Below are 26,908 nucleotides of genomic sequence, written 5' to 3'. Positions count from 1 at the left end.
TCATTTTGAGGGGAAAAAAAGAATGTTTCTGTGTCCAATTGCATGGTCTGGTATGAAGGAGACCAGAGGAGATGGGCCAATAAGTCTTTTCTGCACTCATGAACTTTCTGAATCTTTCTTATCCGGAGGGGAAAAATGGCAAGGGCTCCCTTTGCCATGTTACCATGGCTGACTCTTAATCACTAGCAGGGCTGGCAGTAGCTGTTGTGCAACACCACTTTCCCCAGCGCTGGGCCCTGTTCCCCTGCAATGCTCCCAACCCCTGCTGGTCTCAGAAGAATTGAGCCCAAAGCTCCACATAGCAATTCAAATGCATCACCAGACATTAGGCCACCGGGTTAACCACTGTTTAATTTCGTCACATTTGTTTGTGAGTTATGTACGTGCCTTTCTTTTGTCAACATCTCCTTTTAGAAAGGATATTGATTTTGTTTTCAAAGGCTCTCGAAAATAAAATGAATGACTACATTCTAAGGAAGAGTCATTTTCTCAACAGCTGTAAATAATTTATTGTTCGCAACCCACCCAGATCAAAAGATACTTCATCAACTGATGTGGCAAAATCTGGTGCAAGCTGCATTTCTATTATCTCAGATCCAATTAACCATTTGGAGCAGACTAAAACATAACTAGATCAATCCAGAATCAGATTAATATCCAATCCATAATCACATTAATCACAATCTGTCCATAATTAGCCATCAGATAATCCCATTGGACAGGAGGTGACATGCAGTATCCCATTATCTCATTAATTATCTATTTTCAGTATCAGACATTGTGCCCAAACACAAGGAAATGTTTTTTAAAGGAAAATGGATAGGGAATTCTCATTTTGCTACATCTTCCCCATCGAAGCTCCCAGTGTCTCAGTCTTGGAGTTTTACAACATTTCTTTGTTTTGTCATATTCTGCTAGGACCAAGGGAGGTTTTTTGAGATACATCATCTTTTTAATAAAATATGACCATCTTAGGAAGATGGATAAATAAAACATTTGTTTCATGTGAAGAAGTTTGTGAAAGAAAGAAAACTCTTCATCAAAGGTTTTAATGGTAACATGATAACAATAGCTTTGCAATGCTAAATCTTATTGCAGATGGTTCCTGTCCTTTTTTGTAATGTAAGTGAAATTGCGTTCCATCTGTTTTAATTTTATAATGGACTTAATCCATGGTTGGCTCTGAAAGAATCAGCATTTACTGCCTTTGCAATCTGCTGCAAACAAAAAACAAAATTTGTTACCATTTCCGCCTTCTAGAGGGAACTTGTACATCTATTTGGGAGCAAACCCCAGAGCTGCTCTGTAGAGAGAGGGGAGCACCCTTGGGCAGGCTCAGCCTGCAGCCAGCAGCCCCTGCCAGCTCTCACACCAAAGCCAACCAGAGCTGCTGCAGAAGAGGCTGGAATCTCTGGCACTGGGTGGAGAGCAAGGAGTGATTGGTGTGACAGGAGAGATTGCACTTGGCTCTGACTAGAAAATGCTTCCAGCACTTCCAAGTTACCTGAACACGGTGGTCCAGAGGTGCCTCCTGGACTGAATTATTCCATCATTTTATGATGTGCTTTCCCTTACCCTCCCTCAGATGAACCAGCAATTAACCTGTTTGTAAAACATGCAGTATCAAGCTGGTTCAATGCCTCAGGGCATTACCTGTAGTAATTTTAAAGCTTTTTGTGTATCACATAGAGGAGATGCAGGGCTTTCAACACTTTCCTAGCAAGTAATTTTTTTTGTTTTTCTACTAAACTGCCTGTGCAGCACTGCTACCCTGCTCATACCTGCCTTGTTGGGAAGTGAGTCCAGTCCAACCACACCTGCCTGGTGTGAGCACATTGTTCCGTTCAGATACAGGTGTGACTGCAGCACAGCTTTCCATAGGTTTGGAAAAGATTGGTTGGTTCAGCTGTAACTTTACAAATTCCTAAACTGCTGGGAGGTTTGGGAGAGCAGACAGGATCCTGCCCTCGAGTGGGAAAAGGGTGATGCAACACAGAGCATCCCTGCCAAGCTGCTGTATTCTTAAACATGTCTCATTCTCCTATCACTCCGACATTTTTGCATTTTATTGTTAACACATGCAGATAGTGACTCACCCAGGAACCTGAATTCTGGCTCAGGCTGAAGTCACCCTCCTGTACCCTCTTTTCTGCAGGTGCCCAGGCACGGACCTGTGGTGCCCCACGGTGCTGTAGAGGTTCCCATCACCTACCCCTCGGAGTGACCCCAGTTTGAAGAACCAACCAAACTTTTCCAAATGCCTTCATACCTCTCACCCCCCACCCAGCTCTGCCGCTGGCCAGCGAGCCGCGCTAGCGGCAGGCAGCAGTCAGAGCGCAGCCCCGAGCAGGGTACACAGGCAGGAACACACGGGCTCACCCTGCCCTGAGGATGTCACTGCTGCACCGCCCCTCTGCACCTCCGCACACGCAGGGGCAGGCAGGGATACCGAATCTCCCTTGGTGACATGCGTGCCTGCTGAAGCAGGGGCTTCAAATGCCATCCACCCTCCTTTCCCTGCAGCTATGGTACAAATTTAAGAGCTTGCTTTCAACATTTGGGGCCCTCAAAGGGGTAGCAGGGGCTGTGACCAGGCTGGGAGAGCGGGTCAAATAGTGAGGCACTTTATCCAAAGAGTCCTCTCCCCCTCCCCAGCTTCTGGGGCTTCATACCTGCAGGGTGCCTGACTAGCACAAGAGACAAGTGCTTCAGCTGGAAAACCCATCCCGCCTCCCTCCTCTGAGGAAAACGAGCGCAGCCTGCCCTTCCTGAGCCAACATCTAAAGTCATCATGTCCTGCCCGAGCCATATAGGTTGGCAAATGCCTGTCAAATTCCACGTATAAAATTAAAAAGGTGATTACGTGGAAGTGAAGGAAAGGACCAAAGCCCCAAGACAGCAGCAATCTCAATGCCCGCATATTTAAGCCTTCCTGGACTTTATGAGACACTCGTGTTGCTGTGCTGCAAAGTCTTTGGGAATTTAACGCTGAGTCAAAGGCCACGGAAGTGCTTTCCCTATTTTTTTGCTAATGCACGGGAAGCCCATGGTGACTGGGGGGAAAGAAGGAAGAGAAAAGAACAGAAGGAAGAAAAAAGCAACAGGAGAGGTTCGGCTGCGGGAACAGCATGGAACCAGGCGCATGAAAATGCGGTAAAATACTATTTTTCTCCTCTAATTTCAACTCGTCTCCTCTAATTTCAACTGCTGCCCGGCACGGCCGCCCCGACGATGCTGTCGGTTCTGTTCGGGTCCGTAGGGGCGGCTCTCCCGCACACGGGCCTCAGCAGGGAACTGCTCCGCGGGTGCGCAGCGTCGAGCCGGCGTCCACCGCGCAGCCCCTTCCCGTCTGCCGCGGAGATGCGCCTGTGCGCAGCGCCGGAACTGTCCCGCCGAGCCCGCCCGCGGGCACCTGCCAGCGGCACGCCGAAACGCGGGGGAAAGAACAACGAAATAAAATGCAAAAGAGAAGAGAAAGAGAAGGAAGAGGGAAATCAAAGGAGAAAAAATTAGGCGAACTAAAAGTCAAGAAGAATAACAGGGAAAACAGAGGAGGGAAAAAAGCTACAATGCATCTCCCCCTCGGGCTGCCGATGCCGCCGTTCCCCGAGCGCGCAGGGCCGAGGCGCAGTACGGCGGGCGGGGCAGAGGGTCCCGGAGCGCGGGGCGCGGAGGAGCTTCTCCCGCGGGGCGCGGGGCCGCGCGTCCCGTCAGTGCCGGCGTCGAGCGGCTCCGGGCCGGGTCCCGCGGGGCGTGCGCCCCGCTCCGCGCCCGCCGCGCGCCCATTGTTCGGCAGCGCCAATCCGCGGGCTCTCCCCGCGGCCGCCAATCGCCTCCGGGGGCCGCGCGGTGAGGTCAGCGCCTCTGCGCGCTGACATCACGGCGCGGCCCGGCGGGGCGGGCCCGGGGGGGCGGGCGCGGCCCCCGCCCCGCGCCGCGCGGGTAGTGGTGGAGCGGCGGCTCCGCATCCCGCATCGCTGCCGGTGCGCAGGGGGCCGCCCGCATGGTGGACATCCTCCTCCCGCGGCCGCTCCCGGGCGCCATGGGGGAGCCCTCCAAGAGTAAGTGCGCGCAGCGCAGCGGAACGCGGGGCCGGGGCGGGCGGGCGTGCGCGGGACCCTGCGGGTCGAGCTCCTCGCCGCCGCTGCCGTCGGGCGGACCGGCGGCCCCGGGCGCGCTGACAGCGCCGGGAAGGGCTGCGGCCCCTCGGAGGGTGCGGGCGACTGCGGGCTCGGCCCGTGTCAACTCCGGTGCCGCTATTCCCGTTCGTGCCCGGCGCTTCCCGGCCCCTCTGTCCTTTCTGCTGTCCGCGCCGCTGAGCTTATTTCTTTCGACTGTTTCCATTTCTTTCTCTGCTGCCCTCTGCTCTTCCTTTATTTCTTTCTTTCTTTGGTCGTGTTACCGTTTTTCTTTCTTTATTTCTTTCGTGTTTGTTTGTCTTTTTTTAAAATTCTCTTTTCGTTTAAAAAAATTATTTTCTTTCTGTTCTTGTTTAGTTTTATTTCTCTTTCTATCTCTTTGATTCCACGTCTCTTACTGTTTTCATTTGTCCATGTTCCCATTTTAATCGTCTCTGGGTTTTCGATGCTTTTGTATCTCCTTCCGTCATTCTGTTTTAGTTTCTTTTTCCTTCTTTCTTTCCTTTCTTCTTTCTTCGTTTCTTTCCTTATTTCTTTCAAGTTTTCCTCAACCGTTGTTTTAATGGTTTTGTATCTCTGCTTTTATATTCCTTTTCCAAAATTCTGCTTTTACGTCTCTGTCTTTCTGCATTTATTTGCCTTGCTCAAGCTTCTGTCTTTTTTTTCTTTCTCTCATTCTTTTTCTTTTTTTTCCCTTTTCCTGGCCGTATTAATTTGTCTCCTTTCATGTTTCCATCCTTTCCAGTCCGTGTGTCTGTCTTTATTTCTCTTTCTTCCTCTTTTGGAAAAAAAACCCAAAAAAATCAGAATAAGAAAAAAGGATGAAGTGTAAAAAAGAAAAAGTGCTTTTCCCTCATTGCTGACCTCTGCTCCGGCACACTGCTGGCTCTGACCGTACCCCGCTCGCTCCCGGCAGGGCGGCCGGGGCTGGCCCTGTGCGCGGGCTGCGGGGGCCGCATCCAGGACCCCTTCCTGCTGCGGGTGTCGCCGGACCTGGAGTGGCACGTCGCCTGCCTCAAGTGCGCCGAGTGCGGGCAGCCCCTGGACGAGACCTGCACATGCTTCCTGCGCGACGGCAAGGCCTACTGCAAACGGGATTACAGCAGGTGACCCCGAACGCGCCGGCGCTCGTTAGAAAAAAAAATAACCTAGACCCGAAAAAGCACTAAAGCCCCTTAAACTCCCCGAATTTCCCCCAACGAAAGCCCGACTCTGGGCCGCTGCCCGGCCCCACGGCACCGCCTGGAGCCGCCCCGACGGTGCGGCCGCGGGCCCTGACGGCGTCGCGTCCCCGCAGGCTCTTCGGCATCAAGTGCGCCCAGTGCCGGGCGGCGTTCAGCAGCAGCGACCTGGTGATGCGCGCCCGCGACCACGTCTACCACCTGGAGTGCTTCCGCTGCGCCGCCTGCGGCCGCCAGCTCCTGCCCGGCGACCAGTTCTGCCTGCGGGAGCGCGACCTGCTCTGCCGCGCCGACCACGGGCCGCCCCCCGACGGCGCCGCAGCCCGCGGACCGCGCAGCCCCGCGCTGCCGCCGGCCGCCGCCGCGCACCTCGCAGGTACCGGCTCCCCGGCGGGGCGGGCGGCGGGGCGGGGAGGGTGTCGGGAGGGCTGCGGCGGGCGAGCGGGCGGCGGCGCTGACGGTGCGCGCCCTCCCCGCCCGTCGCAGAGCCGGTGCCCGGGCGGCCGCCCGCCCCGCGGCCGCCGGCGCACAAGGCGGCGGAGAAGACCACCCGCGTGCGGACGGTGCTGAACGAGAAGCAGCTGCACACGCTGCGGACCTGCTACGCCGCCAACCCGCGCCCCGACGCCCTGATGAAGGAGCAGCTAGTGGAAATGACGGGGCTCAGTCCCCGCGTCATCCGCGTCTGGTTCCAGAACAAGCGCTGCAAGGACAAGAAAAAGTCCATTCTCATGAAGCAGCTCCAGCAGCAGCAGCACAGCGACAAGACGGTGAGCGCCCGTCCTCTCCGGCGGGGAGGGAGATGTGGGTGGGGGGCTCGGGCGGCGGTCGCGCTGAATCCCCGTGTGCCCGCAGAGCCTGCAGGGCCTCACCGGGACTCCGCTCGTGGCCGGCAGCCCCATCCGCCACGAGAGCGCCGTGCAGGGCACCGCCGTGGAGGTCCAGACCTACCAGCCGCCCTGGAAGGCGCTCAGCGAGTTCGCCCTGCAGAGCGACCTGGAGCAGCCCGCCGCCTTCCAGCAGCTGGTGAGCCGCGCCGGGCCGTCCGTCGGGCCGCAGGGCACGGGCAGATGCCGGCCCGCCGGGCCCGGCTGCTGAGGGAGGGGGACGGGGCAGGGGGCGACCTTGCCAGGCCCTCACAGACGCTGCTCCCCCAGGTCTCCTTCTCCGAGTCCGGCTCCTTGGGCACCTCCTCCGGCAGCGACGTGACCTCGCTGTCCTCCCAGCTCCCCGACACCCCCAACAGCATGGTACCCAGCCCGGCCGAGACGTGAAGCGGCCGGTCCGCCCCGCCGCGGGACCTCCGCATGCCTGCGCTCCCTGCATGAGACACCCGGCCCCGGGCCGCTCCCAGAGCGCCGGACAAACGCCTTTGTTTTTTAATTATTCTTATTTAAAAACAAACAAAAAATATGTTACTGTCGGCCAAAAAAGCACCGGGATCCTCGCTGCCTTCACCAGACCGGAGAGAGAGCCCCCGCCCTGGTTTTTTTCGTGGTTTTGGTTTGGTTTTTTTTCTGCCCTGCGGATTTCGGTGTTTCTTTTCCCCAAAGAAACTCGGATTTCCCCGCCGAAGCCCGGCACAGTGACAGGCTTCCTCGCCCGCTGTTTGAGCTGGGGACGGCTTTTCTTTCCTTTTGAAAGGAAAAAATAAATAGTAAAACCAAAATCTACAAAATGGGGAGAGACTCCTCCGGCGTGCGGCCGCGGAGCTGGCCTGGACCTCCTCCGCGGAGCCGCGCCGTCCAGCCTCATCTCACACCGATGCCTCACTCGGGCCACGCTGCCCGGCCCCCCACGATCGCTGGAAAAAAGGGACACGGGAACGAGACTTTAACGGGAAAACCAGTACTAATAATGTTAAGTTATCAATGGACGAAGGACGGATTGTTTGCGCCTTTAACGATCAAAAGTAAGTTATTGTTATTTATTGTCAGAGTCAGCGGTTGAATAGTGGGATTAAATATTTTGGACTTAATAAAAAAAACAAAACAAACCAAAAATGGTTTTAAACGAAAAGACCAAAACGAACTAAAAAAAGTCGCCTAAGTGTGGCGAACGGGTACCCCAGGTGCCGAGCGGCGCTGCCTTACAGATGGGGAGCGGAACAGAGCGGGTCGGGACGGGCACAGCCCCGGCTTCTCCCCCACGGCCTCACCGCACGGCGCTAATCGGCTTTCAGAACCGGGCCCGCTTATTTATAGCCGGGAAGGCGGAGCGCAGGTTTCCCTTTCGGAGTAGCCCCCAGGCTCGCCCGGCCGTGCCCGCACCTGCCGCGGTGCGGGGCTGCCTCGCCTCCTCCCGGGGGTGGCGGGGCTGGGCGGCGGGGCTCCCCCGGGGCGGCGAGGCGAGCCCTACTATTCAGCTTCTCCATTCCCCCGTCCAGACCCAGGCGGCGACTCCTTATCTGCCTCTGGCATCACCTGGGAGCGCGGCAGGGCCGCTCCAGCTCCCGCGCCCTCCCCCTTACCCGCGCGGGGCCGCTCAGGGCCAGCTCCCCGTGGGACCGCAGGCCCGGCCAAGCTCAAACCACGGCGAGCCGCTCCCTTATCCCATCCCCGGGCAGCGAGGCGAGAGCCGGGCCCTACCGGAGCCCTCCGGGCTGCAGGGGATGGGCAGCGCGGCGCCACGGCGGCTCCACCACCCCGACAGACTGCGGAGCGAGTGCAGGGACCGGGCTCCCAGGGCGAGCTGCCCTCGGGGGGCACGGAGCCGTGCGGGCTGCGGGGCCGCCTCAGCCCGGGGCTGCTCTGCACCGCCGGGACGAGCTGTCCCGGCTGGGGACAGGTGGGGATGGGCATCCTGCCGCCCTCCCAGCCCTACCGCGGGGCCCCCGCCGTTACCTGGCTCCGTCCGGGTCGGGCTGGAGCTCGGTGCGTTCTCTCGGGGCCGGGCTGGAGCTCGGCGCGTGGCTCGCCTCAGGGCCGGGCCGGGCCGGGCCGCTACGGGCGGCGCTGGGGCCGCCGAGAAGGGACCGTTCCGCTGCCGGTGGCGATCACGGTGCTGGTCTTCGCTCGGGCACCGGTCTCGGCCCCCGTCCTGCCCGGGCCGAGATGCCGGTGCCCGCGGGCCGGGATCGGCGCAGCGCAGGGCAGGGCCGGGGTGCCGCGCGCCCCCTCAGCGCCGCCGCGCGCCCCCTCAGCGCCGCCGCGCGCGGGAGCGGCCCCAGGCGGAGGCGGCGCGCGGAGCCCCCGCGCGCACGGAGCCGTGAGGGCTCCGCGGGCCCCGCTCGATCCGAGCGAGGCGTTAAAAATGCATGAGCTCTAAAATATCTGTCCTAGGTGACGTATCCCCAATCACCCAAAAAATGATAAGGAAACTTTCCCCGGGGCCAGATCTGACGAATTACTTTGATTTGATTCTGATTGACTCTTGATTACCGAGCAAAACATCTTATCAGGGTTTTTTTCTCTCTTTCTGAACCGTGTTGCTTATGGTAACTCAAACATACTGATGATTTTAACACAGGAATCACACAAGACAGAATAAGTTATTTTATTACAAGATATATAGAACATATTTTCTCTATTTGCAACCTTATTTCAGCAGTTCTGCAGTGCAAGTCCCACCACAGGGCAGAAAACACCAAAATCATGACATTGGATACAAGAACGAAATAAACTCAAATTATCAAAATTATAAAACAGAACTTGGAAGTATCTACAGTACTTATATAAATAGTGCAAATTATATATCTATAGGATAAGTATTTAGAGTATCAAAACCATTTTGGAACAGCGTTTTAAAGAAGGTAGTCAGCAGGAACTGGTCAGTGTGACGATGTTAGGGATTTAAAAGCTAAATACAACTCTTATTTTTTCAAGAAGAACTGTCGAGCTTCTTCCCAGGACTGCCGGGGGAATCTGTTGGAGAGCTCAAGATAATCTTGAGAACTGAAAAATTTTTCTGTTGAAGACAGAACATAAAATTACCAAGTTATTCCCTCTTAAGATAAGAACGCAGTAAAACAAGAATAATGAACGTGCAGCCAATTTGGGTGATTTACTCCCCTCCCCGTATCCAAATCTCCTCAGACCGTGGGGTGACACTTCTGTGGAGCTCAGGGCATCTACGCTTGGCTTTAAGAATGGGAGCAGAGGCTCTGATGAGCAAAGGCTTCCATGCGTTAGCTGCTCAGGCTCTCTGCCCTGTGCAGAGAACATTTTACATCTTTGCACACTTCATGTTCTCAGGCACACCACTCAGCCTCGTTATACTCTGGGCAGCCTCAGTGGCATTTTCTGCCCAGCAGTTTCTTTTTTTTACTACAAAGGGCTGCAGAAGACTTGTGTTCCTGACTCCCCAGAGCTCAGAGCACAAGCACAAATGCAGCTTTCACTACTGAGAGTGTGCAGTGACGTGGACAGGACTTCACAATGCCAGGTTTGAGGGTCTGACCCTCCACACAGCACCCAACTGCGAAGTTTGTGCTTTCAGGTTTTATTCTCATCAGTGTTACTATTCCCATTTTTTTGGGGGACACCAACCTTCACATTCAAGTGATATAAGAGATAAAAATAATCCTGCCTACACTACTATTAAGTTAACTTTTTTGCAACTGGGGAATGTTTAGAAATCACATTCAAATGTTACCACATTTTTGTTTAAAAGTTCCTCCAGTTTGAATAGCGAAAATAAAAAGCAAGTTTTCCACTTGGATTTTAGATGTTTCTTGAGAAGAATCTCATGAAAATACAATCCTGGAAAGTAGATGCTGCAGACACTGCACGAGCCTGCTTCAGACTGAGATGTCTGATGTTGACAGTAACAACGTCCATAAAGTTACTTTCATTTTATAACTTATTTTTAAACAAAAACTTGACGCTTTAGACCTAGAACCACTCAACTCCTAGCAAATGCTTAAGAAATGGTGGTGGATTTCTACTTATGAGGGAGAAATGACTGTCCGAGCATTGCATTTTATGCACAGTTCTCAAGACCAGATGCCCATCAACACTTGAATTTCAGATGTGTTTAGCAAGTAACAGCCATCTCAGCTGAGAATCTTTCAAATGTTTAGCCTAGAAAGGTTGACTGCATTTAAAATAATATTTATAATAACTGAGGAGGGAAAAAAAAATCCCGACTCTTCTGCAAACTGACAGACTTTAAAGGACAATTACAGGACAGTATTTTAGAGATTTTTGGCTCCCTGAGTGTATTGGCATGGCTGTGTAACTTCTGCAACCTAAAACTTTTGAAGGCAGCCTTTGTGTCAGCTAATTAAATATGTGCAGGTACAGTATCACATTTAAGACACGACACCACATAGCATTGAATAAAGATTAACAGCCTGAATCCCTGACAGAGGAGCAGTGGGCTGGAACACACGGATGTGCAGGCCAGGATGTGAGGCAGGGAGCCCACCCCAAACTGTACATTTACTGTATTCCTCCTCAGCCACACCGATTCAAGGAACTTAAATCACAGTATCTACACATTTTGCTACCCAGTTGTTACTCTGTTACACTGCAGGGAACGTACCCCTCTGCTGAGATAACTGATTTTCCATTTGGCCTGAGCTCTGGGCAAAATCCTGTGGGGGAAAACAAACAAAAAAAAGACATCAGGTATTCAGATCTTACATCTGAGGAATTAAAACAACATTCAAAAGTCTTCACAGTCATTCAAAAATACTAATACTTCATGTAATCTGCAAATTAACAAACTCTGGCTTGTTTTCTACATATCATAACACAGTACTATCAGCATTTAAATTCTGTAATTTACAGTGGATTTTTACACATTTATTTGTATCTGTTTTCAAAAAATATATTTTTAGTGAACGTCTTCTTAGGAAATAGTTATTATTATGATTTTTATTTAGCCATTTAACCATAGCAATGTTTCTGTAAAACAAATGGTGTTTCAGACCTTTGCTCTCTACTCCAAATACACTCTTACAAAATTCATGACTGATCCCAATTGCAATGGCCGTGCTTCCCAGCAACCTGGGAGCCTGAGGTGCTGATCTCCTGGGAGAAGGTGGAGTTGCTGCCCAGCGCTGCTGTCCCTGGCAGCCAGGTGTGTCCCAGCTGTGCCCCCAGCATTGAGCACTATGTGATCCTGCTGCTGTGGGGTGTTGGGGTGCAGCATTCTCGGAGCCAGTACGGACCTGGTCTGGAACCAGCCAGCTCCCCACTACAGATCCTGCCCTTTGCTGCAGTCTCCACCCAGCAGAATAGTGAAGAAGGGATTACCCGAGATAAGATACAGCACAGCAAATCGTGGATACTCCTGAATGTTTCTACTTATTCCTGCACATCTCCAAACAGAAGTAACAAAAATAAACAGGCTGATGCAAACTTCAGCTGATGGAAATAAATCTATCGGTAGGGAGAGCGCTGTAAAATGCAGAAATGCTCTTCCTTTGATTTTGGCTGCACATTTAACACACTGTATTTAAGTGTTATATTCGTACACACCACCAAACTTTTACGCAAACAGGATTTCTTTTGGCGTTCCCTGGCAAAGGAAGAATCTCATTTTCTAGTCACAGGCCAACATTTAACAGTCTTTCCCAAACGTTCTACCGAAGCAAATGAGAGATTTGCTTGACAAACAGCAGCGAGTTGAAATAGAAGTAGAGCAGCGAGTCCCTCCTGCGTGCGCGGGATCTCTGCATTCCTCGGGTCCTGCCAGCACCGCGCTCCGTGTGTGCGTGTGCAACACCGGCATTGCACTGAAAACGGGCAAAATACTGAAGGACCACCAAAGCCAGCAGTGCCAGGACACTTCACAGCACACACAGCTCTTCCATATTTTAATAGAACACCTTTTTTTAAAAGCCTGCAGGCATAGTACACGAACTTGCCACCTGGGATATAACTAACTGGAAATCGTATTAGTGACACGCTGACCCTTATAAATGTACTTACGTCTTACCGTAGCTACTGGGGATTTTAGTGCAATTCCATCTCTTATAGAACAGAAATCAACGTAAACAACCTTAATTATTCATATAGGGAACATTCTCCTCCACTCTCCTGTTTTTTAGCTGAAGAAAACCCAAACTAAACTTGCTGCACTTACTAATAATGCATAAATTATATTTTTCAGTTTCACTATAAGGAAGCCACAGAAGATGAATTATAGCTGTGTATTTAACCAGAAGTTCATTACTATATGGCAATTGCTTTTAATACAAAGTTCCAAACTTCTTTGAAAAAAACTGCTGTGCAATATTTTAGTATTAAAAGGATAAAAAGTAGCTGCACTCCTAAGTTTGATGTTATGCAAAGACTTTTAGTAAATATTTAGTTCTTGTACTTTCTCTCTGAAATGTATGTAGCCTATTATTGGACTAGCTGTAAAGCATTAGAAAAAGGACTTTGATTAAAATTTCTTTATCAACAGCAGTAACTTTCAGGTGACTGATACAGGGTTACAGACTCCCAAGAGAGTATTATTTTTAACAGTACCATGTTTATGAAAACCGCATTTATTCACTGGAAACAGTCAATAAAATGCTTGAAAACCACGAGGCAGGCAAAAAATCTGATGGATAAAACAATATATAAATTTAAACAAAGGGAAGAAAAACAATGCAAATCTTTATTCAAAACAGTATTTGTAATGACTTTGGTGGCTTACTGTCAAAAATAAAGATTGCAAGATTAGACTGGTAACATATGTTTTGTGTATTTTCTGCAGAAAATGCATACACTTACCCAGCTCTCTGTAAATCTATGGTACACAGTATACAACTGTACATTTATATGTAAACACATTAATATACTGATTTCAGATATGCTATATGGGCAAGAATTCTTTTAAAAATAAATATTTTAAGATCTACATCACATCTTCCCAGTACATCCAGAAACTTGGATGCAACCTGGATTCTGCACGAACAGTGAGAACCTGAACTACTCAGTAACCTTTCAGTGTGATAAAATGCCTCAAGTACAGGCATCATCTGTGGTTTGAGAAGAGCTGCAGAGAGTCTGGAAGCACTTCCGTGCTGTTTGCTTGTCCTAGTGCAGTGAAGATCCCCACCCTGAGAGCAAAGGCGAGCCCAGCCGTACCTGGATGAAGGTGGCCAGTAAAACACAGCTCATCTCCTGCTCCAGGATGATCTTGTTCTGAGGGTTATTGTAACACGCAGCTATGAGTGAAGGGAAGAGCACTTTGATTAAACGAGGATCACTGAAATACTGGAAAGGCAACTGGCAGAGCTTCTGCAGCACCGTGGGGTGACGGCCAGACTGTACAATGATCTGAAAATACAAACAGAACAAAATTCAACCACGTGATCTATCCGTTCTTCTCTTCCTCTTAACCACCAAGGGTGCTGAAGTCATGCTAAAAAAATGAGCATGGATGAGGAGTAAGTACTAAAAATAAAGCCCATAAAATTTACTTCAAATAACTTCTGTTTCAGTGCGCAAGTACTATTTTTTATTGCGGAGTAATACAAAAAATACAAAGCTCTGAAAATTCTTTTTTCTGTACCACCCAAAAAGACAGCAAATAACCAAGGGATTAATTAATTTACAGATTACAGTAAAATAAATCATTTAATACCTTAATTCAAAAGACAAAGAATTACAGCTCAGGGACTACTCTAAGATAGAGCTATGAAAGACAAAACGCCGACCCCTGCCATTTGAATGCACTAAGCACGGGGAAAGAAAAATCCAGGATTTTAAAAACCCTCCCGAAGCCTGACCATCCTTCCTGGGGCTGGCAATTCGAGAGGACTGTATTTCAGGGGAGATGTCTGCCATGAATTATCAGGCACCAAAAAGAAAAGGGGATTGTGAGCTGCCCAGGGAGGAGTTTCTGTAAGGAGAGACTCAGAGAGATCCTCCCATCTGTGCTCCTTATCTCGGTTTCTATCAGTGCCATTGGCTCTAAAAGGAGAATTGTTTAGATAAATGGGACTGTTGTCATGAAGAAGGCTAAGTTTACAACTGTATACATCTGAAGAAATAAGGCAATGCTATCACTGGTCTCCTACAAAGGAACCTTTCCATTTCACTTGATATTCTTATAAAATCTTTGCCATAAACTAAAAAATGTCCAAATCGGATCTGTTCCAAGTAACCTTGATTAGACAATTACAATATGAAAGAGCTGTTTGACCCAAAGTTGGCTTTTCAGCATAGGAGGAAGCTCCTATAAGGCTGGAACACTGTAAAACTGAGGGTCATGACTGTAAATTGTACTTGGAAAAACACAATTTTACAGGTACATACCCAGACAAGACTGCATTCAAATTAAAACCAGAAGGACAGAAAGAAGCAGTTGAGACTACAGGAACATAAATTACAGGGATTTACAAGTTTTCAAAGCACTTTTAACAATACCTTCAGAGCACACACTAAGTTGATAATGCAGTTCAGTTTAAAAACAAGATGAACAAAATAATAGTTTGCATTTTTTTTCCAGTTCGCCAGTCAAAAAAGACATTGAAAAACCTTTCAAAATACTGGTAGCAATGTCTTAATGCCCTTAAAGACAGGAGCAATTTTTAAAAGACAGCCAAAAAAGTGACAATTAAGCACACATTCAGACATTGTTTTGAGGAAAATATCACTGAAGCATTTGGATGATTCTAAACTCTCAGCTCCCACCCTGTAAGCAAGAGGTGCCCCCAAGTTTGGGAGTACTGCTGAAATTTTAAATTAACCAGAGTGGCTATTATATTGTTCTATTTTTCTGTGGTAAATTCTATAATCAGAAAAGTATTTAAAGTCAATCATAATTGGTACTAAAATAACTACAATTGGCATTTCTGGTCCAGGACAGAACAAGAGAACTCTTGATTTCTTTTTCATGGCCACCATACCCTTGATGAATAGGCAGAGGAAAAGAAGTTTTTGGGACTTTTTATTTTTCATTTCACAGTTCACTTCCTTTACCTGTCCTAAAAATGCCATGGATAGTTAGTGAAGTCCTGCCACACTCACAGTGCAGATACCAAATAGCTTCCATGGAATTATTATTTCATTTTCTTTTTATTTTCAACAGCTTTACTACTATGATGTTATCAACATTAAAGATAGGAAGGGATATAGAGGGGTTGCTGGCTGTTTTAATCTGTTATTTATCACATGTGGAATCAATTTAATGATTTCAGCTCATTGTACTAATGCAGCTACTAAACCTGATACACCATATTATGTACTCTGAAGAAGAAAACCATGAGTCACCCCTTACTGGAAAAAAAGCCAATCAAATAAAGCTGCAGCAGAGCACACACTCCTTGCTTCACTGTCAATGGGTGGAGGAAGTGAAGGCCAGCACTTGACTGAGCAGATGAACATCAAAGAAAACAAATGCAAACCTCACACTTCTCTTCCTTGATTTTTTTTTTCTTTTGGAATAGTCACTTGGCTTAACAATCCCAGGGACTTTTGCAGGCCTGGAATATGGAATGCTCATCTTATAAACTTCTCTCATACAAGAGATACAAGCTCCTTACTGAAATGCAGCTTGCCTCTCCTCCTGCCACAGACTGGGATCCAGATGCATTTACCTAGAATTAGCTTTTCTTGTTGCTCTCTCTCTCTCTAGCCTGCAAATCAGATATGCCTGTCAAATGTAACAAGATCCTAATTAAATCACTGCATTTCTGTACAGCCAAGCATTTAAGCACCTGCTTAACTTCACCTATGTGCCTATGTTCCATTAATATTTCCTTGTGGTTTTCTTTTTCTGAACTGAGACCTATCAAATTAGTCCAAGCTACTACAATTATTTTTTTTTTTAATCAGAGCAGGAAACTCACATTAATGTTTTCTGTATTTCCTTTTAAAACCTTGCTTATTTTCAAAACTAACAGGTTATTATATAATAATAAAATCTGTATATAATACAACTTTATTGGTTTTGTCTGTGCTTAGCTGGAATAAATCCCGGCTTAGTTTATCTTATTTATGGCCCAACATGTACCAAATGCTGGAACAATCCTGTGAAGACCCAAACAACACAAAGGTAGAAGACACAGCAAATAGGTTTCTGAAATGCTATTTCATGAATGAAGGGAGTTTTCCTTTGTGCCACCAGTCAAACTCCAGGCCCTGGTCCATCCTGGAGGTGGAGCCCCTGTTACAGGGTGGGTGAGAATTCAGGTTCAGCACAGCAGAAAGCACTGGCCAACACTGGTCTCAGTGTGAAAGGCTGCTGAGGAGAGACTGGAGCAACTCAGATCCTCACTTGCAGGACTGCAGCCCTGCCTGGTTGGTGTCTGTCTGCACGTCCAGGTCTCCCACACCACGCAGGCTGCGCCCACAGCCAACTGTCCAGCACCATGAGTGATGTGGTGACCTGTGGGAACTTTCCACTGAGCAACACCTTGCAGGGCTGCCTATCAGTTATCTTCTGTCACTCCCACCACTTTATAGCCCTCTGCAGGTCCTGCTAATTGGCTTAATCTCCAATAGCCAGCGGGTCAGGCTCTCTCCCCTGCCCTAGCAGCAATCCCTGCTCCCGTGTGACTCTGGGAAATGCACTCTGCTCTCACAAGTGCAATCATCATCCCCCTCCACTGCACTGGTATTTCTGAAGTTTATCACTTAGGAAAGCATGATTCATGATTTCTGAAGTCCTAGATGGAATCCATGTTTTCCTCACGTTTACTCGGGCCAATATTCACTGTAAAGTGTATTGCTTGGCCATTTGCTGCACTTCTCACTGTGAAAGCCTGAAGCAGTATAAAAGTCAGTCTTTCAAAACAGACTCCAATGACAAAAGCCAGCAATATGCCACACAGCACTTGAGCAATAAAATAGGACAATCAATCAAAAAAATTAAAAGCACCATGTGCTATGAAACAGTAATAAAGTAGTGAGGGGAACTCATCATTCTCTGGGAGATAAAGCTTCCCCTGTCACTCAGGTAGGGTCTGGCTCCAGACCTGATGTGGAAGGAAGGAAGGATATTCCAGAAGGGTATTCCATCCTGGATACTCACTCCTTCCCAGTATGTCCCCCAGGACAGCAGCCTGGCACTGCTGCCACAGCTTCCTGGCACCTTGCAGAGGAGAACTTCCCAGGAATGAATGCCTTTGCTAAGGAGCTAACAGACCATAGGAATCCAAAAAACTTGGGCACAATTTTCTTCTGGGTAGCAAAGGGAAACGCTGCAGCTCATTTCATTTCTCAGTCAGCTCCAAGGGCCACAGAATTAATGTTCTGATGCTGCTGCAGGAATGAGAATCATAAAAGTGCAGCTCCTTTCCCTCCTTGCAGGGAGACAATGAGCAGCACACACAGGGACAACCTTTGCTCAATAATTAGCAAAGGAAAGATGTTTTGCTGAACACCTCCTAATTCTATTTATATACTGCAAATATATATTTGTTCTTCACTTCACCTTTCTCTGTATTCATTTTATCAGTGAAAACTACCATTACTTTAAAATGCATATATATGTATTTTTGTCAAAGGAGGGTAATAAAATCCTCATACCTAACAGGATCCAGAACTTTGGAATACTACAGCAATGACACAGAATGTCTCAGCAGTTACATGTCAAATCAGATGTAAAATCTTACCAATTCTATAGTTAATTTTACAGAAAACTAAAATAAGGATCCTCTTGCCTTTGAAACTAGATTTTCATAATCAGGTAACTGAGTGTACAAACAAGATTTTCATCAACAAAACTAAAATGCCATTTAGAAAGTTGAAGAATGTCTGTATGTAAAATACTGAACAAATATTAGTCACATTGAAGTGAATTGATAATTCATAGATTCACATCATTCATATATTCATATCTTCTGAATAGACATGTAATGGAGATTCATGCTAGTAATTTATCAAGAACTAACAGTTCAATTAAACTGCCCTGTGAAGATTTATTATGGAGTAGCATTTTTGGGGACAATCTGAGTTTCTTTTTCCAAGTTGTAACTGCATTCAAAAAAGAGGAACTAACTGAATATAAAACTCTGCTTGCAATCTTCCAGAGATTTAAAGAAGATTATGATCCCAGATTGTTTTCCAATGGTTCTATGTGTGTATGTTAAATATTGTCAGAAATTTTACTACAAATAACAAAATAAAAGGTTCAGTGTCAGACCAAGAACTTTTTCACCAGTTGTGTACCACACAAGGTTAGCCCAGGATTACTGCAGACTGGAAATGCTGATTTTTAGAGCAATATTTAGTCTAGTTCTACTGGTGGATTTAGGTTTTCTTGCTTCACTTGGACATTTGCAGCTCTGTAAAAACATCATTCATGTGAGTTATTTCTGTCAATATATACAATAAACCCACCAGAATGATCTTTTAAAGAAGCTAATTAATTTTGTAGTCAGGTAGAAGAGTAAGCCAGCAGCAAACTTTTTTGTCTGTGGAAGGGCAAAAGTGATTCACTTTGGGAAGAAACTTTGGGAGCAAAGGCACAGCTGGCAGCAGTGGCACTGCTGGGGCACATGGCAGCCACAGGGGCATGGCCAAGGCAAAAGGAGACAACACCCAGCAGCTGTGCTGCCATCTGAGGCCTGGCAGTGCCTCCCAGCACCATTTCCAGCCAGGCCATGGCCTGGGAACCATGCCTGCCTTCTGCAGCCCATCAGCTCCCTTCATCCACACAGGAAGGGGAAAATGGGCAGCAGAGAAAGGAAAAAGATTGCCAAGGAGAGAAGTGAAATCTGTAGGCACAAACCCAAATGTGGAGTTTTGAACAAAACCATCCAAGTGCCCTGCTCTTGTGTGACTGACTCTGCCTGAAAATGCCACGGTCTTCGTGGTCTACAGTCAGGCTGATAGGTTTTGTGAGTTTTGACCAAATATTAGGAGTTGTAGCTCTTTTCTCAAGTGGAAACTGAGACAGAGTTCTCCTAATGTGGATACAGGAACAAGCAGCTGGAAAGTTCAGAACTTCCTGAAGCAAAACCTTCCTTGGCTCTTGCAGACAAACCTGGCAGTGACACGGGGTGTTCCACAGGTACTGAGAAACAAATACAGTGCTTATTAGCAGGAGCTGAATTCACTTGCTAGAAAAACATCCTTCCCAACAGAATTTCCTTTCATTTTTATGAAACCAAGCATTAAAATGTGCCTTTTACTTGTCTGTGCTCTTCTGCTCTAATATGGTTCACGTTCAGATGCAATTTGCTTAGAACAGCTCAGTTTAAAAAGTGAATGGTTCTCTGAGGGGCACTCCCTGCCTTCTCTGCTATCTCAGATGACCTGCGCTGCCAAACTTCAACATGGCCATGATAAACATTAGCATCTTAAAATGGTGCTTGCTATGGGAACCACTAATGTTTCTTATCCATGGATTTTTCATTTATATAAATGCCAATTCTAATTTGTACTAACAAGTAGTAACTTCATTGAACAGGAACTGTGCATCTAATTCCTGTAACAGCATTCCATCAAACAGTTAAATCCCTTTGTTTGATGTCAGGTTATTTACAACTTTGTGAAAGAAATAAGTCTTTATATTAGTAGTCCAGAGTTTCTCTTCAAAGTCAGATCTGCATTATTTCTTTGCCTCTATATAAACAGATCTCAAACTGCTAGTATTTAATCAGCAGAATATGTCACCACTTAGGCTCTTCTTCTGTTTTAAGGTCAAGCTCTTTTCTTTCCATTTTGCAAACTCCACTATTGGCAAAGCTCTGAGCAAAGAATGTTCTAAATTCCTCCTGGCATTTCTCAGGAATCAGAGCACAATTTCCATGCAAAAAGAAAGTTCCAGAATGCTACACTGAAATTTAAAAATAAGAATTTTGTCTATTTGAAAAATTCCAGTGTTTATTTTCTTAGTGTCACATGTAAGCCTTCAGAGGGAAGATAAGAGTGGTTCAGGAATAACATCAGCCTTCCTATAAAGCACATTCTAAGCACTGTCCTATTAGAGCTCTATGGTTTAAGCAGATTCAAGGGTGCTCTGTGTGTACCTCACAGAAAAAAAACTGTTGCATCAGTTTTTGTGTAACCATCCTAAGACATACGAACATTTAAGACAGGACAAGGGCCAACCACCAGGAAAATGATGCACTGAAAATGTAAAAATGTTTATCAAAAGTGATGCTAGTGGAAAATCTAACAAAAGGTCATTATATAAAGCTTTTGAAAAAATGCAGCCCAAAATGACAACTAACAAGTCCTCTTAGTTATAACACAACAAATGAAGTATATATAAGATTAAATTCAACAACAAATAAATAACATTAAACAAATATTGTAAAATATAAACTTCATTACAATGTGATGAAAGGAAAACGGAAGCAATTCTAATATGCATTGAGGTTACTTGTGGATTTAATACTCGTCTAAGCTGCAGGAGAAAATAATAATCTAATATCTGACCAGGAGAAGGTATTAAGGAAAAGCCTAACTGCTGGAGTGATAGCATTTTAGCATTTATTAACATAAAAACAAATATTTAAATGTGAGGTTGTTCTCACACTTCATGTTAATGATATACTTAAGGACCCTGTTAAACCAAAGGGTATCACTGCTTTCTAGAAATTTCTAAGCTTCATTGTTTCCACAATAATGTAACACAAGATTCATATGTTCAAGTGTTGGCCTAATAAATTTTAGTCAGAAAGTATTATTATAGATCCAATGTATGAGAAATACCTATCTTCTGTCAGATAAAATAAATAACTCACCACAAAACATCTCAGATCCTCAGGGGTTATTCTGAGCCCTGAAGTGATCAGAATTAGCCTTTGTAGCCCTGCACTGTTTTTGAAGAATCATCTTCACACTCAGATAACATCCCCAGCTTCCATGATGAACCCCTTTAACCTCAGGCTGCTGCTTTGGGCACGGCTCTGCAGTCATTTACTCTGAATGAAATGCAACTGATCTGAATAAAGATGATTTAAAGGGTAGAGAAGAAACAGGACCAGTCAACAGAAGTTCAGGCAAACTGTTGGCTGAGGTTTCTGCCAGCACCCTTGGAAACAGCCAGTTTGGGTCAAAATCCCCAGAAGGTGTGAATAATTCCAACATTACAAGCTAAAACACATAAAATCTTCTTGTGTGTTTCAGAGCATTTTCTCTCTTCAAAAGCAAATATTTCCTGTCACACTCTGGAACTCTAGTCACAAGTAAGCTATATAGTCTTGGAATTATTATTCCTAGCACGTTTTGTCTTATGGTTTCTACAAGAAATGTAAAGGCTTTGTCAAAGCACCCAATCATCAACTAAAAAGCTTGTGAAACACTGAGCCACTGGACATATTACAGAGCTGTCTGAGACAAAGCTTCAAAGAGAGAGCAAGAAAATGTGCTTTTCTGCCACGAAAAACCAGCTCCAATTTACCCTTTACTAAGGGGAGAGGAAAACAGCAACATTTTCCATAGTACTCCATTAATGCATTTTGTTCTTTATGTTTCAGTATCGCTTCAAACAAGTGTGACTGGAGCTGAACACGACCCAAAGGGCTGGGGAGACTCCTCGGGGGCTCTCCAGGCTGCCAGCCTGGAGCAGCATCCGAGGAAGAGCTGTCAGCTCCGGGACACAGAGCAGCCGCTGCCTCGCCATGGGGCCGCGACAGCCGAGACTTTATGAGAGAGGCACAGGGAGTTCCCTCACACACCAGGCGAGACAGACAATAGCTCGCAAGGCTGATTAAAGACCTGCAGGCTTTAGACGCTAATGTTTAAAGTGTCCGTGTGAAAAGCGGCTCCCAAGCGAGCGAAGGGCGAGCGCCGCGCTGGGCGGGAGCGGCAGCGGGAGTTGCGCAAGCTCTGCCCCCGTCCGAGCCCGGCTCCGAGCGGGAACGAACCGCGGGTGCAGCAGGACCGCGCCAAACTCCGCGGTGCTCTCCCGATGGGGACCAAGTTCCACCGGGGATTAAGCTGAGACCACCAAACTCCTTTTCTCCTGACCCAGGAGTAAGATTAGAACGCGGCTCTGCGGAGGCAGCAGCAGCAGCTCCCTCTCTTTAAGCCTCAGTTAGGGACTGTACTGAAGGCTGTTGAAATTACTGGCATTTATGACATCGAGAGATCAGTTTATGCTTCCGTGTTTACAGTTTGAGAGGAAGACAGTAAGATAAATCCAAATGCATTAATTTCTCACACTAATTCCTATACACTCTCTCTTCTCCTCCCGACAGAACGAGCCAGTCATCATGAACTGAAACTAAATACACTTTACTTCATGCTAAGTCTTTGCTCATATTAAATTACCTTCCCCACCTCCTCTCAAAACCCCCCAAAAATCCAGGATGTATTTTGGAATGTCAGAAATACAATTAGGATGTGACACATGAAATGTGCAGTCCCAAATGCTTCTGACATACTTGATTTGCTTTGTCATAGATCATTCTTTAAAAGAAAAAGTTCATCAGGAAGCTCAAACAACAACAAAGGTGTCTGACAAATTACCTAAAAGGCATCCCCACTTTTGCCAGACTGCTCAGACAGGAATGCCATGTCTCCTGAAGACATTGGTTCACTTAAGTGAATTTATGTGGCTGAGGATGTAAGGCTGTGAGAGCCAAGGCACACATTACAGAGCTGCCTTAATGTACTCAGCTCTAACTCGGGCACTTTAATCCTCAGGGGATTTCTGTTCACAGGCTCAAGTGCTTCTAAATGTGAGTCAAGACTACAACTTCACATGAATCACTCACTTGCCAAAATCAGCTATTCCACAAAATTTACCAGGTATTTCTTGTTCAAACCTATAAAGCTTTAAAACATCAGAGTGTGGGGCTTTTAAAAGAAGTTTTAACGAAAAGCCCATAACCTCAACATGAAATCAATACTCCTAAAAATCCCTGTTTGAGAAGAAACCAACAAAATCAGAATTAAGTAAATTCAGATCTTATTTACTTACAGATAGGGATGTTAACTGCATGGTAACTACCAATTCCTGCCTCTTTGCTCTTTGGGCTGTATTTTCAGAAAGTCCACCTACCAGATCAAAATTGTTCCAGTTCCTCCACAGCCCCAAAAGCAACATAAACTATGAAAGCTTAGTGATGTCCTCTAGTAAACAACCCATATGGAAACTCTACATATTTTTATAACTTGCAAGTTTTCCTGCTGACTTCTGATTTTCACGATTTTTCCATTTTAGAAGTATTTTTCTTCCTTCCCGCTAACACTAGAGAAAACCGGCCCCATCCTAAAACTCAGTATGTACTAAATCTGTAAAAAGCACAAAATAATTTCTCTCCAGAAGGTCACTTTTAATCTTAAATCCCTCTGTAAGTGTCCCTTGCAGCCCAGTACTTGCAACCACAGCTAGGATGTGTCATACAGATAGATATTTGTGATACACACTGTGGGAAAAAAGCCCCTGCTACTTTATGATAAAAGAAGGACTTACCACACAGAAGAAGTTAGAAGAAAATATGACCACAAGTCAATAATTTAACAAAAAATGGAAAATAATCTCGGGATGAAACCTTTATTAGGGACTAACTAGCACGCTTTGGGTGCCACAAGTGAGCCCTAAATTTCAAGGTCCTTTCAGAGCTATGGCTATCATACAATATTTCTATTTCTTTACACATTATATTTTTACCTGTGATACTGCTGTGTGATATTTAACATATTTAACATGGGAGAAATTCCCTCCCAAAATATCCTATAATCTCACTGCTTCTTACTCCTTTCCCTGGAGTTAGCTGGGATGCCTGAAACATGTTTTGCAACAAATTTTCCACACCTGTATAGCAAGGAGTGATTTCTAGTAGGTGACTGATACTATTAAATCTAATTCCATGTGCTTCTATTTTCAGCATACGGATCATTAGATATTAACATTTCAATTATTTGTGAGTTTATAGTAACAGTCCTTGTTATGGACACAAATGTCTGGGGACAGAGAAGTAAGTGAGACTTACGCAGCTGGAAGATTCTGGGAATGAAATCCCTTCTTCAAGGACACATGGTGTGCATGCAAATTTTTGAAAAACTTATGAGAGAACTTTTTACTTCTATCTACAAACTTATTTTTATAACCAAGTTCTGAAAAGCTTCACACATCTTTTCCTAACTCTTTCTGCAGAGATTTTATTTTGCAGTCTAGCAACTGTATCTTCTAGAAGCATCCAATTCATATCTTACAAACCCTTAAAGTTGGTGGGATTCCTCTAGAGCACTCTAAATACACTGTGTACCAAAGACTGGCAGAACAGAAGCTATTTTTTATTTAAATAAAGGCATAGCAATGCAACTGCTTTTGGAGCCTATCAGCAAGATCCTGAGTCTGGGGATCTGATTTGTGAGGACTTTCCAGATGAAAAATATTCCCTAACTGCAATGAATATGGAAAGATTTCTATTCCCAATGCAGCAATGTGAAAGAAAGCAAATCATCTGTCATTCCTGTTAATTTAATTACAGGACCACATTCAATTATTCAATATAATATGCAAATAAGGCCAGTTGACAGCACATGATAATTATATTCATTATACTAATTAAATCAAACAATAAAAGGGAATAAAAATGTAATGAAATAGAAGGATAATTTAAATTAACAAGAATATTTTAATTAGAAACTGTAATTCTAGTCTGATATAGCAGGGCTGGCTATTGAAAGATTGGACATTATTTTTATTACACAGTTTAGCTTTAATGTCCATCCTTGGTATCATGGGACCTGTTTTTGTATAGCAGCAGATTAAATGGTGGCCAGAACAAGAGAATCCCTTTTCCCTGCTGGTCCCTCCCGGGGAGCAGATGCCCAGGGAAGCTGAGAGCAGGGGCTGTCTGGCTCTGCAGTAAACAGAGCTCACGTGTGGATACAGAACAGACAGGGCAGCTCAGGCTCACCACTGGCTTTGCAGAGCTTCAAATATTAAAGAAACACTCCTTGCCTTCTGCAGTTTGCACTTCCATAACTGATTTATTTCTTCAGTGACAGCAGCTGCCCTGGAAAAGCTTTATGAATGTTAAAACAAAATAGGAACGAAGGAAGGGAATATTACTAATATATTATATGTGGGCAGAGTCAGCAAAATCACAGCCTTTTTAAAATAAACAGAGCTAGCACTATCAAAACACTGAGGAATGTGTTCCTCAGGAATCCATTGTCCTCAGTGCTCCTGACAGAATCACTTGGGGCTGCCCAAAGCCAGGCGTGGTGCAAACACCAAGTGGGAGCCCAGGCAGAGCCTCTGGGTGGGACCCAGCAGGGGCTGGGGGAAATCTCAGGCTCCAAACTGCACAAGAGAAAAGCACTTTCCTCCTTCCTTCTTCATTTGCTACTCAGCTAACTCTAAAGACTTCTACAGACAGCATAACAAATGAAGCCAAACCTGTATTATATTAAATGACTGGCATATGATGCTCTTGGAAGATTTTGTTCTATGAATGTGAAATGTTTAGGAAATTGCCCTCTTATGATTTTGACTGCATAGTGGTAGTAGTTCACTTAAATCACAGTACTACTACAGAAGGTCAGTGCTGAGGTTGACAGACTGTAAAATTTCTGTTTTAGAAATCTATCTATTCTCCAAACTAGGGAACTGCTTCACTTTTTTTTTTTTTTTTCCCTTCTTCCAGTATGCTGCTTTGGATATTTATCTCTTGATGTGGATAGAAAAAGGAACAACAAAAAGGGATGCTGAAAACTCCAAACAACTGTTTGTTCTTTTCTGTTTTGAGTACTGAAAGGAATGAAAACATACCTCCGTTTATAATAAGAAATACAAATGTAGAGAGGAAAGGACTTTAAACTACAAACATTTCCAAACAAATGCACATTTGACTGCAAGAAGAACCTGAATCTGCCTTGAAATACATCACTCATGGACTCAGTTAAAGTTGATTCAAATACTAAATAGAGCTTTCTGGCTTTATAGGAATTTATTTTCATAGCTCAAGTCTAGAGTATCTATTTTTATTACACTGTACTTGCCAGGACTTCAAGCCTACTATTTGAAAACTTTCACTGTGAGACCAATTTTTTATTTTTAGTAGGACTCCCCAGATGATCAACAACGGAAGAAAAAATTGGAAGCTCTTAACATAATAAAAAATTAAACCATAACTGAATGAATAGAAAGCACTTCCCTCTTCATGAAAAGCAGCCTGTCTAGTAGAAGTCACAACACAAAGAGCACCTTAAAATAATGACCATAAGCAAGTCATACTGCTTTGCCTGGTAGTAAAAGAAAATTTACTTCCTTTCACTAAAAAGCCTTCTCAGTATTTTTCAAGTACCTGAGTGAGGAAAGCTTCAGTTTTTCAAAATGCTTTTTTAAACAAAAAAGCCAAACCCAAATGCCTCAGATAAAATCTTATTAACGAGGAATATTAGAAATTACATTAAAAGTTAAGCATATCATGACATGTGACATCGGTTCCCTCAAAACAAAGCACCCTAAAAGAGAGCTTTTAGTGTATGAGAAGGACTGACACAGCATGGCTGTCTGCCTGAAACCCTAAACCTGACACTGAGGGCTGCAGAGGCCACCCTCAGCCCCAAGAGCACAAGCTGAAGGCTCCAGGATCCAGCTGGAAAGCCCAGCCCAAGGCTCCCCCCAGGGCCCAGTGCCCACTGCCCCTGGATGGAGCTTCCTGCTGGCACTGCTGGCGTGGCAGGGTGGCACTGCTGGCACTGCTGCAGGAGCCCTGTGCTGGAGGAAATCCCTGTTCTGCAGGGAACCCTCTCTGCTGCAGGGAACCCTGTGCTGCAGGAACCC

The 26,908-nt window shown here is 45.8% G+C and overlaps 2 protein-coding genes across 3 annotated transcripts in view; one reads left to right on the top strand and one right to left on the bottom strand.

The window, feature by feature from the left end:
- The first annotated feature begins 4,003 nt into the window (after positions 1 to 4,003).
- On the top strand, positions 4,004 to 6,632 carry ISL2 (ISL LIM homeobox 2). The gene is made up of 6 exons (XM_063169472.1): positions 4,004 to 4,061; positions 5,056 to 5,245; positions 5,437 to 5,696; positions 5,807 to 6,090; positions 6,176 to 6,346; positions 6,478 to 6,632. Exons 1-6 carry the CDS (start codon positions 4,004 to 4,006, stop codon positions 6,592 to 6,594), a joined length of 1,080 nt encoding a protein of 359 aa, XP_063025542.1. The 3' UTR covers positions 6,595 to 6,632.
- Positions 6,633 to 8,791: 2,159 nt separating this feature from the next.
- The window catches only part of SCAPER (S-phase cyclin A associated protein in the ER), a 137,808-nt gene continuing 119,691 nt past the window's right edge, over positions 8,792 to 26,908 (bottom strand). For both annotated transcript variants that reach the window (XM_063169470.1, XM_063169471.1), the window contains exons 30-32: positions 13,348 to 13,539; positions 10,805 to 10,856; positions 8,792 to 9,226 (exon numbers count right to left, since the gene is read on the bottom strand). In XM_063169470.1, coding sequence (XP_063025540.1) covers positions 9,132 to 9,226; positions 10,805 to 10,856; positions 13,348 to 13,539 — 339 coding nt within the window. In that variant the 3' untranslated portion in view covers positions 8,792 to 9,131. The remainder of the gene's footprint in view (positions 9,227 to 10,804; positions 10,857 to 13,347; positions 13,540 to 26,908) is intronic.

Source organism: Melospiza melodia, chromosome 15 (genome assembly GCF_035770615.1).
Source record: "Melospiza melodia melodia isolate bMelMel2 chromosome 15, bMelMel2.pri, whole genome shotgun sequence".
Lineage (NCBI taxonomy): Eukaryota > Metazoa > Chordata > Aves > Passeriformes > Passerellidae > Melospiza > Melospiza melodia.
The sequence above is the reverse complement of the archived record's forward strand: the minus strand, read 5'-3'. Positions and strand labels throughout refer to the sequence as shown.

Excerpts from the sequence above, each read along its gene's own strand:
- ISL2 (XM_063169472.1), top strand. The coding sequence starts at position 4,004 with ATGGTGGACATCCTCCTCCCGCGGCCGCTCCCGGGCGCCATGGGGGAG. Across the intron at positions 4,062-5,055 it reads CATGGGGGAGCCCTCCAAGA|GGCGGCCGGGGCTGGCCCTG; the intron begins GTAAGTGCGCGC and ends CGCTCCCGGCAG. Across the intron at positions 5,246-5,436 it reads TGCAAACGGGATTACAGCAG|GCTCTTCGGCATCAAGTGCG; the intron begins GTGACCCCGAAC and ends GCGTCCCCGCAG.